General features: G+C 30.2%; 1 protein-coding gene across 1 annotated transcript; it reads left to right on the plus strand.

Annotated features, from left to right (window-relative positions):
- The first annotated feature begins 491 nt into the window (after positions 1-491).
- LOC122280764 lies at positions 492-7,033 on the plus strand. Its single transcript, XM_043091781.1, has 3 exons — positions 492-1,717; positions 3,832-3,952; positions 6,140-7,033. The coding sequence occupies exons 1-3, from the start codon at positions 944-946 to the stop codon at positions 6,754-6,756; spliced, it is 1,512 nt and encodes a 503-aa protein (XP_042947715.1). The 5' UTR covers positions 492-943; the 3' UTR covers positions 6,757-7,033.
- The last annotated feature ends 6,377 nt before the right edge of the window (positions 7,034-13,410 follow it).

Raw genomic sequence — 13,410 nt, forward strand, 5'->3', positions numbered from 1 at the left:
GATATGTACACGGGCCTAAGTGCGTGAAGGGTGGACAGTCTTCATGGAAGGTAGCATATCATTATGATATTCTACACGGTCAACTACTGATCTCCCACCAGTCCAAACACCCAATGCCATATATTTTCACGTAAAAGACATGCACACGCGCCCAAGTGGGTGAAGGGTAGACAGTCTTCATGGAAGGTAGCATATCATTATCATATTTATATTTATATTATCATATCCTAGATTCCTACATGGTCAACTACTGGTCTCGCACCGGTCCAAACACCCAATGCCATATATTTTCAATAATTTAAATGAGTAAAATTATACTGATCTGATCTTATTATTATAGTTTTTATTAATTTTTAAATAAATTTTCAAATTTAAAATAAAACACACTGAATAAATAACCCACAAAAAAAAAAAAAAAAAAAACCGAACTTAAAACATTCAAAATTCACCGGGAAGAAGTTTCCAATCTGCTTCTTCTTCTACCAGCTTCTAACTCTGTGCCAACTGCTTAACTCTTATCTCTCTCTCATAAGTTGTTTTCACACTGATCACCTAGAGATCTTAACCACCAGATGTCAGGACTGAGAATCCACCTCTCGCTTTCTAGCCCCGATCTTCACTTCTCGCGTATATAACTCATACACTTCCTTTCTCTGTAGCTGTAAATTCCCTAGCCGCCCCTCCCTCACATTCCCTCTCAAGGGGTTTCTCAAAAAAGTCACTGAGCTAACTCCAAAGGTGCATTTATGGAACCTTTTGTTTCTTTCTCATCCACATAGGTACTGCAATATACTTTAAAGCTTGAGTACCACAGCTTTTTTCGTAATCTATGTCGCTCTGCAATCCCTGACTTTCATCTCTCTCTCTCTCTCTTGGTGGTTTTAGCCTACTTAAAACCCTTTTACTACATTACAGCTGTTTTCATTGACCTACTAAATTTACAATGGCTTCGACTGATCATTCCGATGATCATGAGAAGCAAAGAAAACTGATTATGGTTCAACGGAGGCCGATGATGCTTAAAGATTACCTCAGGGACGATCTCCTTAGCTCCTGTTCATCCAACGGTTTCAAATCGTTTCCGCGCCGACAATGCGGCACCACCATCCGATTCCTTCTGGAGGTTGATCTCAAGGCGAGCAGGAAACAACGACTACTCCGTCGAAGCCGGTCAAAGGCGGCTGCTTCCACTACCATCTCCGTTCTGCAGAGAGCTTCGGAGGCCGTGATCAGCGCCATCAAGAAGCAATTGCCGTTCCATTCCCTTAAGTCTCATTCTCCGTCCCAACGAATTGGCGATAAAAAGGGAGTACTTGTGCCTAGAAGCCTTTCGAGGAAGCTCTTCTTCGGAAGGAGCTTCTGGAGGAAAACCGATAAGAGAGACAACGATCTCAGACGGTGGAGATTGTTCCGTGACATTCTAAGCGAACAAGATAAACCGTCGACGGATCATCACTCCGCCACCAGTGTAGTCGGTGGCTGGGTTTCAATGGGTACCGGCAGTAGCAGCAACACTGACAGCTGGGCTGAGAGTGAATTTACCTCGGAGATTTTAGGGTCTTGGAGTGGTAAATCGGAGAGTTCAAGCGAAAACCACGCAGTGGGTTGTAAATCGGGTCCACTGGAGAGGGAGATCAGCAGGAGCATCGGCGAAACAGTCGGTGAGGATTCCATTTCAGAAGCAACGACCGGCACCTTCTCCGGCACTAACACAAAGGTTAGAATTTTTTATTTCCCAAGTGTAAAGTTAAAAAAAATTATTTAAAGCAATCCTACGTCATACAGCTATTTGTATTTTCTATTTTTTTCTGAACATATATATACGACTATAGATAGAATAACTAGTAAAAATAATATACATTATCTGCCCGTTGCTAAGTACGTGGTAAGCCACTCTTCTATGATTCTACGTAGGAGTTAAAAAACAACTTTATAACAAGGAAGGTGATTTATACACGGAAGAGTACTATTATATATATTTGTAAATTGTGTACGTGTAGTATAATTATTTTAAAAAATAATAAATTTTATTATTAAAAAAATAATTTCTTTTAGTATAAATCTCGTAGTTATTTACTTTTTAAAAATAATTATACGACGCTTGCGTACTCACAATTGTAATTATCATTTATCTAGCTTACGTGTTTCTAAATTTAGATGTAAATTGAAATGATAGAAATAAGTGATTTTTATTTTCAAATCTTTAAAAGTTTTATTACGTATAAGTAAATTTGTGTACTAATTTACGTATTAATATTAATTTTTTTATATTCAAAATTTAAATTTGTATTGTTTTTAATAAAATCTACTTTTTAACTAATCACATTAGATTGATGTACATATTAATATGTAATTATACTTGTAACTAAATTTTTTTAATATTTAATTAAAAAGTTCTCCAAAATTCTTCTAAAATCTAAAATTATAAAGAAAAGATAACGTTTTTCTGTATTAATAACAAACATATTAAATTTGTCAAAAAAGAGAAAAACATGTTAATTATTTGAATTGGACTTGATTAGAATCAAGTAACGGTATGTTAGGGATTTTGAAAAGTTTTTATCGGAGTGAAAGCACATGATGAGCTGGAGCTTGGCTGCTGCAGGGCTCTCACGTGTGGGGTATATCTTGGGAAATGGATACGGTATGAATCGGAGCACTGTAATTAAATATGGTCGCGCGTTCCGATTCCCGGCCATTACGTAAGATCCTGCTACGTGTCGTTTACTTACACTTATAACACGAACGACCATTTGTTTCAGCATTCATAGTGATCTATTGGATTGGATCACTCTCTCGATCTTCCCCCTCTTGACCTTGAAGAGGTAGAATTCCTAAAAACTCCTCGTCCTTGTAATTTAAAATTTAAAAGAATAGGCTGGTTGGTGGGAGAACATTGATTGGGTTTTGGTGGGGTAGTTTAGGAAGTTTGGGACCTTCGATTTTGATTGGTGGGTTTAGGGATTACGTCCACTTGTTATTATCCTCTGTCGGTGAGATAAAGGAGTAGTGGGTTGGGTTGGGTTGGGTTGGGTTGCTCGTATAGGAAATAAAACGGGTAAGGGGCATTTTGTTTTGGTGGGATTCCTGTTTTTGGGTTGGGCACATTAATTAAACAAGGTAGGTGGCATATTTTTCCTTAAACAAGATAGGTGGCATATTAATTGATTAGGTTTACTTATTGGACATCTGTCCTATTATTGTCAGGTTGTGGGGTTGACGTAGCATGAACTGACCGACATGGCTTGTCTTGCCCAATGTTTTGCCCCCATGCTCAAAAGGACACCCATTTTGCATCGCGTGGTTCCGTGCATGAACTTGATATATATCCTTAGAAAAATTTTCTATTCATTACTCCTAGAAAAAAAAAAAAAAAAAAAAAAGGTTTGTGAATCGATGAAAATTGCTGATTAAATTATTTATTTTTTTATTTACATATTTTTTTAATAATAAATTTTACTTTAAAAAAAAAATTCATATAATTTATATATTTCAAAATTATATCTAACATTATTCACAAATAATTTATAGGACATTCTTTCTTGAAATAACACAATTTATAGAGATTTTAAAACGTAGACTCTTATATAAAATCTGCTGGCTCTTAATAACTAGAAAGATTTTATCATCAAATCGGTACGTAGAATATATAATAAAATGTTTATATGATATAACTTCATTTGAAATATAAATGTTAAAACTTTATTTTATTAAATAAAATCTTACAGTTTAAATTAATGTGGGTGGTTTGCTAAACTGTACATCAGCTTGAGAATATAGCCATTTTTAAGAGATTTTAATTGATGAAATTGATATTATGGAACATAACAGGATTGGTCAAATGAGAAGAAGGAACAATTCAGTCCCGTATCTGTGCTGGATTGGCCATTTCACGAGGATGATGAAGACACGAGCTCGCTTTCTTCGCATGATAAACTTGGCCGCATTGAAGGCATGTATCAGTACTGATCCCTGTGTGCATCTCTGTCTGTGTATGCGACCTAATGCGTTAATTAAATGTAATATAGTAAATTATAAAATTATTTTTATTATAAAATAAATTTAACATATTATATACAGTTATATAATGATAAATCTACATAAATAGTCCCTCCAAAAATTTTTGAAAATTCAAAACAGCCCCTAAAATTTATACACAATTCTATGTATATAAAAATTGACCCCCCCAAAGAAAATCATAATTTCTATACTCATTAAAATGTTTTAAAATTTCAATATATTTAGAAATACCACTCCATTTTTTTTCCAATAGCTCCTGAATTTTGTATAATTTATATATATGATCTAATTTTAAGGATGTGGCCTACAAAACTTAAATTAAAACTAAATTTAGGAGAAATAATAAATTATGGAAAATATTTTAGACACAAATGAATTATACAAAAGTAATCTCACAAATTGAAATGGCTTAATGTGGTTCGTCAAATTGTAAAATTATTTTTATTGTAAAGCAGATCTAACAGATAAGATGAAACCACATCAGTTTGTGTGATTATTTTTGTGTAATTCATTTGTGAATGTAGCAGTACTCATAAACTATTAACATAGATACTAAACTAAGTTTAGATTTCTTAATATGAGATTTACATGGAATCCAAAGTGAAAATATAAGAAAAATAGTTTAAAATTGATTATTTATATGAAAAATAGTTGAGACTAGGTTTTATTCTCTAGACTTCATAGAGTAAGGAAAAATTTATTTAAGGTCTCCATTGTGACATTCTATGCTTAATATGACAATAAAATATATATATTTTATATGAAACTTGATCAACTAAATTAGATATTAGAATAAAAGATGACTTGATAGCTTATATGAAGAAAATAATTTCTTAATATTTTATTATAAAAATAATAATAAATGAATATTATTCAATGAAATATTATCATAAAAATTTTTAGGGAGGCAAGTTGTGCTTCTTAAATTTTATTTCTACTTGTATGTAACAAATTATCGAGATTTAGTTATATATATATATAGTTATACTCTATGATGTCTTAATCTTTTTTCATTTTACATTAATATCTCGCGATAGAAAAACTTGCCCCCCTAAAAAATTTTGCTGAATCCGCCACTAAAATTATATCATTTTATAGATTTATTTTTATAAGATATTTTATGGTCTTAGAAGTTAGAACTTCTCAAATTTGTAGAGAATGGATTGATCATCCTTAACATGCAAAACTGGAAACTCGGACGTTAATTCTGACTGGTTTAATTCTTTGCACATATATATTGCCGTACTTTTAGTTGGTTGGCATGCTTTTATGATTACCAAATACAAAAACCATAGTATTAATTACGAAGTAATTTAGACATGCACAGACCTCTTATGTACTAGGCTTTTGTACAGGGAAAGCGGCTGCTTCATTTCTTCTTGGCTTACCTATGTTGTATGTTAATTAGTGAAATTGTGTAGATTATTAAAGGTAACCTAGAATACAAAGATTAGGGAATAATTTTGCAGTTGCCGAGTTCTCTACCTCGTTACCAACAGATAAAACATAAATTAAACTAAACATGAGTACTCAACGATTAAAAGATAAGATAAATGGCATTTATAGTTAAAATGCAAAAAGCTCGCACTTCCTTTTAAATAAGTGAATAAATATAAAATATATATAAAAAAATTAATTTTTTAATAATAAACTCTGCGCACAATAATTACATAATCTTATTTAATATTACTTAGAATACATTGTTTCTCCATGACTCTAGTCACTCCTACCCTAGCTACTACTGATCCATTGCATGCAGCCCACACTCATGCATATCTCTTTAACAGCTGCCCACGTACTCCTTGGATTTATCCCCCCGTAACAACTACACAACCCAAAAGGCCTCTCTAGTCTTGGGCGACTCATGCATGCTCGGTAACATAGCAGTTCGAAATTTGAAACTTTGAATCTGTCTTTTGGTCATATCAACAAGCTGACAATAACTAAAAGAAAAGGAGAAGTACTGTTTCACATTTTTTTGGCTTACGTTTTAGTGATTTTCAGTAATAGATATAGACTTATGCTACAAAACTGTGCTGTTTGAGAGGAGCATGCATGCTCTTACTTAGAAAAATAGCATATTGGATGAATGTTCATCTGACAGAAATGTGATGGACAGGCACGAAGCAAAAGCTTTCCTACAAGATGATCCGGAAGTTTGAGTGTCTTGCTCAACTAGAACCAGTGGACATGGAAAAACGTATTGCGCTGTCTGCCGGCCTGAACCATGAAGCTCCTCATGAATCACTCGTACAAACTTGCCCGATGTCCACTCTGGCAAACAACACCTCGGACAACCAGACAGAGAAAAATGCTGAAGAATTGCTTGACCTCATCAACACAAGGAGTTCAGTAAACGGTGCAAAATTCAAGGCTGATAATCTGTTGTCGGATTTCTTTTGGGAGAGAATTGAAGAAAATATTAATGCAAGTGCAAGCACCAGTACAAGAGGTAATGTTAATGGATTTGAGCGTGAGTTATTGAAGGTGGCAGAAGATTGGCTTAGTGGGGGGAATCCACTGGAGTTGTTGTTGGGTTGGGAAGTGGAGGATGGGAGAGAAGTATATGTTAGGGACATGGAGAAGGGAGGGAAGTGGAGGATATCGGTTAGAGAAAAAGAAGAGTTGGGATTGGAGGTTGAGTTCGAGGTTTGGATTTCTTTGCTTGACGAGCTGGTACTTGACCTCTTTTCATCACGGTCCATAGATGAATGTTTTGACAAGTCATTGGCCTAATGACTAATTACTTAAGCCAGTTAGCGCTAGAGGAAGGGACTTTTGACCATTTTTTTCAGTTAGGGGGAAAATGGTGAGTTGAGCTGGAAAGATTAAAGTATGGAAGCATTGAATGAGAAATTGAACGAATGAGATCTATTTACTTACTTACTACAATAGATTTCATTCGTTCATTTTCTTAATTTATAGGATATATCAAATAAATTTTTTAGCAAACATTTCCATATTATTGGGGAACAAGAATTAGTTTGTATTGATCTTTAGTTTCATCTGATCAGTTACTTTTCCCAATAAATTAATATTATTCCTTTAGTTTCCAATGCCAAGGCTACTCCATCAATCCCTCTTACTCAAGTTATTCTCCAAACTTCTACTAAGCTCATGAGCATGAGAAAAATATACATATGTAGGTACAAATTAGTTTCAATTTGGAACTTAAAAAAATAAAAAGAAATAAAATCTCAAAAAATCCTACTTGTATGACTGTGTCTGACTGTTAGTAGTTAATAGAAAGAACAATATTTTTAAGTGAAAAGTGCTACAACTATAAAAAATCATAAAACTAACTTATAAATTGATTTGATTTCATATGATATGTTATATTTATTTTATAATTTGACATATCATAACAATTCTTATCAGTTTGTAAATTTAGCTTTGTAAAATTCCTAAAGTATTTCTATTTGGACACGCTATGCATTCAAACAATACGGATAGAATGGATATGAAGAACTTTACATTCTGTTTTGTCGATCGTTTGGTAGTGCATGGAAGAACAAGAAGCTTGAGCACGAACTGGGTGAGAAATTTCGTATGGAAGGGGCAGCCAGAGGGAGGGGCGGCCAGAGAACTCCCGTTGCAGCAGGTAGAAATAAATAAATAAAAGCAACGTCAAGTGTGTGGTTTGAGTGAATAGTATTAGTGGGTGAAGTATAGATTTACTCTTACATTTTACAAACTTGTTTTAATCAGACAGCATATCTTTGTGTTCACAAAATAAATAGACAATGTTGGCTAAAAAGAATCAATTTTCTCTATAAACACATTCGGCCTGGTTTGGTTTTTAAAAACCATCTTATCTCAACATCTAAATATTATTTAAACATAAATATTTTTAAATTTCAATTTTTAACATTTTCATGTATTCGTTATCTAATCATTACAACTTTTACAAATTTTCAAATAAAACACAAAAATAATTTAACTTTTTCAAATCTCTAAACAAAAAATAATATTAAAAAATAATATTCTAACAATCTTTTAATTTAATTTAATTTTTTTATTATTTTTTTATCTCATTTCTTAAAATCTCATAACAATCTTAATTCAAATTAAATCATTTTATTACTATTGATAAATTATTTTAACACTATTTAATGATTTTATTGTCCAGATGACTAACACAAGAGGGAGGTAAATTGAGTTGTATTTAAAAAATAATAATTATAAATCAAATATATAATATAAAATATAAACAAAATACGAAACAACAATAAATATAAAGAGTAAGGGTAAGAGAGAAGCAAACTCAGTATGTTAACGAGGTTCAGCCCCACTGCCTACGTCTTTGTCTCAAGCTACCTGTTGAGAATTTTCAAATTCACTATTCAATCTTTTTTAGGTGAAGATAGAAACCTATTACACCTTTGAACAATACCGCTACAAAGGATCCGTGTAGAACACCCTTTACACTTGCAATCACCTTACACGTGGTAATTCAACTATTTTCTATGTAGAACATTTTCTACACACACAACAGTTATAAATATCATTTTACTGATACAAGAGCTGATAGTGGGCAGGTTATCAAAAATCACTCCTCAATGAGTGAAATAAAACAATACAGCGTAAACTATATCTTTATCAAAATGAATAAGGATTAAGACTCAATGCTTAGAGAAGAGAGAATAAAAACTTTGAATGAATGTTGTATGCTTTGGATGTTGTAAATGTGAAGCTCTCAATTGATCTATTTATAGGCATATGAGATTTCGTATTTAAATTTAAAAAGATTCACATGTTAAAAATAACATCATTCCATTTTTCAAAAAATTTAAATAAAATGTTCTTATTTTTCAATTGTCAAAGACAACATCATTCATTTTTCAAAAATTTCAAATCTAATCTTTTACTTTTGGCATATGACAAAAGGAGCACACTTTACTTTTTAAAAAATTTAAACCTAATCCTTTTATTTTTTGCATATGACAAAAGGAGCACACTTTATTTTTCAAATATTTCAAACCTAATCTTTTTATTTTTTGCATATGACAAAAGGAGCAAACTTTACTTTTCAAATTTTTTAAACAAAATCATCTACCTTTTGCATAAGTAAAAAAGAAATATCAATCACTTTTGAAAATATTCAAATAAAACATGCACATGTGAAAGATGACAATCAATCATCTTTAATATTTTCAAAATTCAAACATTTAATCATGTAATGCACATATGAAAAATGACAATCAATCATCTTTCAAAATTTTTAAATTTAATTTTCAAAATATTCATGCACATGTAGAAAATGTATTTTAATGTTTTATGATAAAATATTAATTTTGAGTCTTAATTCTAATTTCGAATTTTTAAGAAATTTACAACATTACTCTATGATTTTAATGTGAACTTATTCCTTTCTTACTCATGCTTGTTTCCTTGATGTGCTTGACTCTATTGTGCAGATAACTTGAATTTGAGACTTTTTTATTCTTTGAATTCATTTGTTATCATTAAAATCCATATGTAAATATATAATTATAAAAAACTTGAAATTTCAGGTTCTAACAGATTTCTTTTTCTCATCTATGTAGTAAGTACTTTGAAAATAAGTTTTCATACCCAAAATAGTGATGTCTACTCAAAAGTAGGACTCGTTGCTTCATAAAAACATACAAAAAGTCTCAATAAACTTTATATCTTTAACGATCATAAGAGCTTCCAAGTCGGTATAAAGAAGTGGGGGACAAGATTCCACCCGCTTGAAAAGGGTTCAAGAGACGGGACCTTTACACAAGGACCTAATCATGCCAAGCACATAAACAAAGATGACTATTCTTGTTTAAAAATGATAGGGTTAATATCTAACTACTATCCATTTATTATTTATAGTGTATTTGAAGTTTTTTAATTTTTTTATCATTTTCTTTAAAGTATTTTTTTAATATCTTTAATCATTAAGAGAAAATTAAAACAAATATATAATTTTACTAATAATGACTTCCTCAACGATTAAATAAAATTAAATATAAAATAATAATAAATGAGTAGTGGGAGGGTACTAACCCTATTATTATGATTCATTTTTTACACATTTTTCTTATATACTATCACTTTCGCGAGTACAAGCACGGATTCAAACACCTTGAAAAGAATATGAAAACTAAATATGTATTTTTTTTAAACGTTATTTAAAGAGTTTCACAAAATTAAAATTATAAATTTACATGATTACATATGACAAATTATATCTATTTTAACTTAACAATTTATTATACCACACTCATATCAGTTTATATATTTATTTTGGGAGTACCTGGAAATTGGATACGGTAAAAATCTAAATTTTACACCCATCAATAGTAGAAAACCATGCCAACTCTCTTTCTTTGTTATAATGGATGCAAATGCATCGAATCTTAAGCTCTAAGACCGTCCTCTCAAGCACACTGTCTTTTCTCTTCGCTCGCTCTCTCCCTCTTCTCAAACGTAGGCTACACAGCTCATTGGTCTCTCTAGAAAAAGGAATTGAAGTTGCAAAACTAAGATTTTTGATAACACGAAGAACTTGGATTTTTTATTTTTATAGTTTTTCCTATGGTTTTTTTTTTTATAGGTATTCAAATATTTTCTTTCATTTTCTAAGTATCCAAACAAATGGCAAGTAGAAAAACCTAGAGCTAATAAAAAAAATTAACTTGCACAAAGTCGAGAATTAAAGAGGATTTATGATGAGATGAGAAAAAAAAAATCTTTTCCATTTCCTTTCTCTCTCCTATTGATTGAGGAAGAAATATAAACGATATAGGAAATTTTAACATAGTACTGAGAATAAATAGAACTAGATGAGGGAAAAGTGCTAACAAAAGTTAAAACACAAAAATTAATAAATTAGCTAATAAGTATATAAATATCTTGAACCCACTCTTGGATTCCTCTATCTCACCTTATAACAAAGATATTTACAAAATTAGAGAGAACATTGGCGAGTTGAAAATTATAGTAAAATTGGGTGACATTTACAGTGTTCATGGGCATGGACGAGAGATACAAAATCTTCTTTCTTTCTTTGAAAAAATAGAACTGATTCGATAATGCAGATAAACGATAGAGTGAGTAGCTAGTTATTAGAACTGTCGCTCTCTTGCTAGCCTAGCCAAAGCCTGTGAAGATCTAGTTTGCTTACAAAGAATGCTCTTATTTAGTCTGATAGGTTAGTCTCAAATGGAAGATAAAAGTGAGCAATTTAATTTTAGTTTAATTTTTGGCCCTAATCCCGTGCATCTCTTTTGTTTCTAAAAAAAATGCAAGGCTGATGTGTCAATCTATTATTTGGTGGTGTAAAGCAAGTTTTTACACCATATCCGATTTGAAGGTTCTCTCATTTATTTTTATAAGATCTTTTATGATTTGAACATTTCTTTGAGGAGTTTTGTTATATACAAGTAAAGTCACGTACTAATCTACGAATCAATACTGATTCCTTCATACTTAAATTTTAAATTAGCATTGTTTTCAATAAAATCTACTTTTTATCCAATCACAATAGATTGGTACACATATTAGTACACAATTGTACTTACAACTAGATTTTTTCTTCTTTGAGAGCTTGCTAATGACTTTAAATTCAGTCACCAGGTAAACAAAAAGTCTGTATAGCATGATGAATAATCTAGATGAGGGATACTGGTCATCATTCTATATTAAATATTTTATATATTAAAATAATATTTTTATTCTTATTATTTTTTATTTTATTTTATTCTTGTTAAATTAATTGAGTTGTTCTATTTATTATTTATACATCACATATTTACTATTGGTAAAATAAATATAATATATAGTATATAAAAATAATAAATAAAATTATTCAATCCAAACTGACATCAGAAGAACAATATAAAAGAGAAACAAAATTCAATTGAATAAATATTTACAAATTTCTCAGCCCAATTGCCGACTGTTAGGCTATAAAGAATTCTTATATCAAATATAAAATTCTTATTTTATTATTATAATTTTTTTAAATTTTTATATAAAATATAATAAATAATTTAATTTTTTTTATTTTTTAAATTTTAAAATAATAATAATATTAAAATATAATATTTTAATATTTAATTTTAAAACTCAAATGTATAGAACAGAACGGCGTAAAACCAATCCTGACTTACCAGCCAAGGTGATTTATTCGGATCTTTTTGTTTTTCACCATTAGTAATAAAAAAAGTATTATTTATAGAATAAATTTATTTTTATTAATTTATAAAATAATTAGTACGGAAAATAACTTCACAATTCTAAAGAAGCCGTGGATGGTACGTCCTTGACAAGTCAATGGTAATGACACTTGGAGACTGGAATTTCGACGTAATGGGTGGGGCTACTGTACTGCCCAGCCCTTACGGCGGACTAGCCGCTCCTTTTTTTTTTTTTTTAAATATATTTAAAAAATAAAAATATATATCAACACACTTAAAATTATTTTTTTAATCACTAAATAAATAAATAAAATTATCTAATGATATACTGTACCAGTACAGGGGGCTGTAGTCCAGCTTTTTCTTTATTAAATTATATTGTTCTTTTGTTTATTTATTTATGGGTCAAGTTAAGGAGACAATAGATAACTGATTTTTTTAAAAATGTTTTAAACATTAAAAAGTATTTTTTTAATATTTAAGAAAAAATAAAAAATTCAATTCAATACATTTCTTAACCTTTTAAAAAGATAAAAAAAAAAAAAAACAGAAAATAAAAATGCACTTATCGTGCAAATGCTCGATACCTAGCATTTCCCTTTATTTATTTTACATCCGTTGGACAATTCGCATTGGATACTGCTGCCTCTCCCGAGAGGCGTAGTCCGAATACAATTGAAGAAGACAAATTTTTTTTTTATTTAATTTTTTTATATTTTTAAATATTAAAAAAAATTTAAAACATCACTAAAAAAATACTTATTTAATTACTATAAAATAAAAAATAAAAATAAAGAAATCTTTCGAGACACATACCCAAAGCATTTCTCATTCACATTTAAACAAGTTAAACTATTCCCTTTATTTACTGTAAGCGAACCAACTTTTAGCAAATAAGTCTATTAAATTCGTTACATTAGTTTATACAAATGCAATGTTTTACATAATAGACTATAATAATTATGCATATTTAGAAAAAATGACTCTTATAGTTATAAAAACATTACGTAAAAATAATCTTATAAATTGACTTGAATTCACGTGAACTGTTTAATTTATTTTATAATAAAACTAATTTTATAAGTTGACAAATTATATTAAATCACTTCAATTTGTGATATTATTTTTATATAATCTATTTGTAATTGAAGAATTACTCTAAGAGAAAAATTATTGACATCCATACATTATGTTATCACTTATTTCTCTCTCATCACACTCATTATGTATGTATATT

The sequence above is a fragment of the Carya illinoinensis genome, chromosome 11, assembly GCF_018687715.1.
Source record: "Carya illinoinensis cultivar Pawnee chromosome 11, C.illinoinensisPawnee_v1, whole genome shotgun sequence".
NCBI lineage: Eukaryota > Viridiplantae > Streptophyta > Magnoliopsida > Fagales > Juglandaceae > Carya > Carya illinoinensis.